The sequence below is a fragment of the Musca vetustissima genome, unplaced genomic scaffold (assembly GCF_032173495.1).
Source record: "Musca vetustissima isolate MV318-11 ecotype Yass unplaced genomic scaffold, APGP_CSIRO_Mvet_v1 utg67810, whole genome shotgun sequence".
In the NCBI taxonomy this organism is placed as follows: domain Eukaryota; kingdom Metazoa; phylum Arthropoda; class Insecta; order Diptera; family Muscidae; genus Musca; species Musca vetustissima.
This window is the reverse complement of record NW_026883190.1, coordinates 1-3,883: the sequence shown is the minus strand read 5'-3', so window position 1 is coordinate 3,883 and position 3,883 is coordinate 1. Positions and strand designations below refer to the sequence as shown.

The 3,883-nt window shown below is 35.8% G+C and overlaps 1 protein-coding gene across 1 annotated transcript; it reads right to left on the bottom strand.

The window, feature by feature from the left end:
• Window positions 1-2,829: 2,829 nt before the first annotated feature.
• Window positions 2,830-3,634, bottom strand: LOC133330005 (solute carrier family 22 member 3-like). Its single transcript, XM_061538465.1, has 2 exons — window positions 3,096-3,634; window positions 2,830-3,040 (listed from the first exon to the last, which is right to left on the bottom strand). The coding sequence occupies exons 1-2, from the start codon at window positions 3,632-3,634 to the stop codon at window positions 2,830-2,832; spliced, it is 750 nt and encodes a 249-aa protein (XP_061394449.1).
• Between the last annotated feature and the right edge of the window lie 249 nt (window positions 3,635-3,883).

The following is a 3,883-nucleotide window of genomic DNA, read 5'->3' as shown; positions in this document are numbered from 1 at the left end:
TAATGTGTCTACATTATTTGGATAACGAAGATAATGTATGACATAGATAATGTATTTGGATGACATAGATAATGTATCTACTTTATTTTGATAAATTGGATAATGCTTAAACGTAATTTTGACAACGTAGATAATGTATCTACGCTATTTGGATGAAGTAGATAATGTGACTACTTTATTTCAATAATGTAGATAATTTATCTACGTTAGTTTGATAACGTAGATAATGAATATACGTTATTTGGATCACGTAGATACATTTATCTACGTTATTTTAATAACATAAATTATGTATTATCTAACATTATCTAGATAATTTATCTAAGGAATTTTAAAAGCGTACATAATGTATCTACGTTAGTTTTATAACGTAGATTAAGCATCTACCGTATATCGATAACGAAGAGAATGTATCTATGTTATTATGACAACACAGATAATGTATCTACTTTCGATAATTTAGATAAGTTACCTACGTTATTTTGATAACGTAAATAATTTATCTATGTTAGTTTCATAAAATAGATAATGTATCTATTTGGATTTATCTAAATATCACAGATAAAATAAATCTTTAACTATTCGACTTACTTGAATCGGGTATAAACCAAATCAGATATGTAATGCCTCCAGCAAACAACATCAAATATCCAGACCACAGCCACCTATGTCGTGTATAAAGGGTCAAATAGAGACCCAAAAATATTCCCAACATTTCAGCAAAACCTAAAATTCCATAACAATATCAAAAATCAAATGTATCCTTATGCTTCCGAACTTACCCAAACACGAAGTATTGACATGCAATTGTGTCGTATCCACAAAACGTATCATTACCACCATAACGCTATAGATAACCACAGAGACGGCCCAAGCCCAATGTATTAGGATGATAAAAAGTCTAGGGGATTTACCATCCCACAATGACCAAAACGTGGACGTTGGTTTCTTTTGTAACTCCGTGGCTAAATACTCCAGACGTTGTTCCATATCCAAGGGTATTGAACGATTATTAAATGCTGCCGATTCGAGGAGGAGTGTGAGGGTCTTATCGATTTTTTGATGTTCGAGTAGCCAGCGAGGACTATCGGCTATCCATCTGTTTGGGAGGAGAGGAAATTACTATTTTTGTTTCGATCTGTTGGGACTTTCCTCACTTACCTATGTGGTATCACCAATAATAGCAGGGACGATGATATGGCAACATATAAATGACTCCAGCTATCGAAGAATATCGATATACCCGGTAGTAGTATCAAACCAATCGAAGAGAATAATTCCGAGAGAATTATGGTCATTGTTCGTGCCTTGCCTGCGGTGATGTCGGACACTAATAAAAGAAATATTTTTTTTCGGGATTATTAAAGAAAAAATAACCAAATTAAAAAAAAATGTCAGTCTAGCTGATTCGACAAATTCGACAAAGCTAAATCAGGGTTTCTTTAGGTAACCTTCAATTTGACCCACATGAATTAGGTTTCCGTTAGATAACCTTCAATTCGGACCAGCTGAATTAAGTTTAAATTAGAAAATTTTAAATTCAGCTTAGCTGAATAATATTTATATTAGTTAAACTACAGTTCGGCCCATCTTTAATTCGAGCCAGCTGAATTAGGTTTCCATTAGGTAATCTTCAATTCGGCCCAGCTGAAATAGTTTTAACTTAGCTGAACTACATTTATATTAGTTAAACTTCAATTCGGCTTGGCTGAATTAGGATTCCATTAGGTAACCTTCAATTCGGCTCAGCTGAAATAGGTTTAATTTAAAAAAATTTTAATTCAGCTTAGCTGAACTATATTTATATTAGTTAAACATCAATTCGGCTAGGCTGAATTAGGATTCCTTTAGGTAACCTTCCATTCGGTCCAGCTGAATTAGGCTTCCATTAGGTAACCTTCAATTCGGCCCAGCTGAATTAGGTTTTCGTTAGGCAATCTTCAATTCGGCTTAGCTGAATTAGGTTTCCTTTAGGTAACCTTCAATTTGGCCCAGCTGAATTAGGTTTCCATTAGGTAACCTTCAATTCGGCCCAACTGAATTAGGTTTCCATTAGGTAACCTTCAATTTGGCCCAGCTGAATTAGGTTTCCATTAGGTAACCTTCAATTCGGCCCAGCTGAATTAGGTTTCCATTAGGTAACCTTCAATTCGGCCCAGCTGAATTAGGTTTCCATTAGGTAGCCTTCAAAACTGAATTAGGTTTAAATTAGAACATTTTCAATTCAGCTTAGCTGAACTATATTTATATTAGTTAAACTTCCATTCGGCTTAGCTGAATTAGGTTTCCATTAGGTAACCTTCAATTCGGTCCAGCTGAATCAGGTTTCCATTAGATAATCTTCAATTTGGCTTAGCTGAATTAGGATTCCATTAGGTATCCTTCAATTAGGCCCAGGTGAATTAGGTTACTACTAGGTATCCTTCAATTCGGCAAATCTAAATTAGGTTTCCTTTACGTAACCTTCAATTCGACCCAGCTGAATTAGGTTTCACTTAGGTATACTTCAATTCGGCCCAGCTGAATTAGGTTTAAATTAGAACATTTTCAATTTAGCTTAGCTGAACTATATTTATATTAGTTAACCTTCAATTCGGCCCGGCTGAATTATGCTTCCGTTTGTAAATCTTCAATCTGATCTAGTATTTTCCTTGGAAATCTTTATTCCAGCTCAACTTAGAATATGTCAACTGAGCTTAGCTGAATTTCACAATCTTCAGTTAAGCTCAGCTGAATGAGGATTTTCTTTAGAAAATCTTTACTTAAGACCAGATGAATAGGGTTACCATGGGTAAATCTGCAATTCAGCTCAGCTGAATTAGGTTTCTATTAGGATATCAATAATATGATTTGCAAATGTTTATCCGCCTCCTCGACATACTTACATATAACTTGTCCCGAAGTATACATAAAGGCACAAAATATGGATGTCAAACAGCGATAGTAGACATGCAGCACGAAAGTGGAAACCAGTCCCGTCATATTGCCACAGATGATTTGGCCAATCATGCCATACAGCATCAGACGTTTGGGACTAACTCTGAAAAACAGAAATCAGTCATCTATCGGAATTGAAGGGAAATTAAATCTTTTACATTCTCAACGACTTCACTGCCAAAAATCCACCAATCAAGGCACCCAGGGCATGAAATGACTGCGTAACGGATACCAACAGCTGACGTGAGCAAACCAAATCAAATTCCGTTATTAGGGATTTATATTCCGAAATATGTTCAAAATGATCGCAAGGTACAATCGTGTCAGAATTCTGATCTCGCTGAGGTTCATCAAATGGATTTGTGTAATTCGATAGCTCTGCCGACGAGGGTTTACGTATATAACACTGATCGATGTGAAATTCACGATCGGTTTTCTGTTGATATTCACGTGCGGGATAGGATTTGTGTATCCATTCCTCGGTGTGAGGGTGGGAAACATTTTCCTCCAAAGGAATATTATTCAATGAGGGTTTACAATAATAATCCGTTTTCTGTGGAACTGGTGCTGTATAAATGACACAGGCCATGAACCAGGAGGTGGGGATTTTACACAAAAACACTAAAATTATGGTGCGTAACTGCCATCGCCCGAAATTCCCGGTTACACTGTGAACTATATCCTCTTCATGTGACATTACAGCTATTTTTTTCCGTAATGTTCCGAACCGTACCGTTTCTCTATTATCACCTCAGGTGATCGTTCGTGCTTCCGATGTGACAGTTTCCAATCAACTGTGCGAATCTGTCTCCCGCAGCGAAAAAATCGTACAAAACTATGGAAAATTATTGAGATTTCCAGCCAATACTCTGCTGCTTCTTCTTAATGTTCGGTTATTTACCAATTCAATTAATTATTAAAAATTTGTGCTAATAAATTAAGTTAT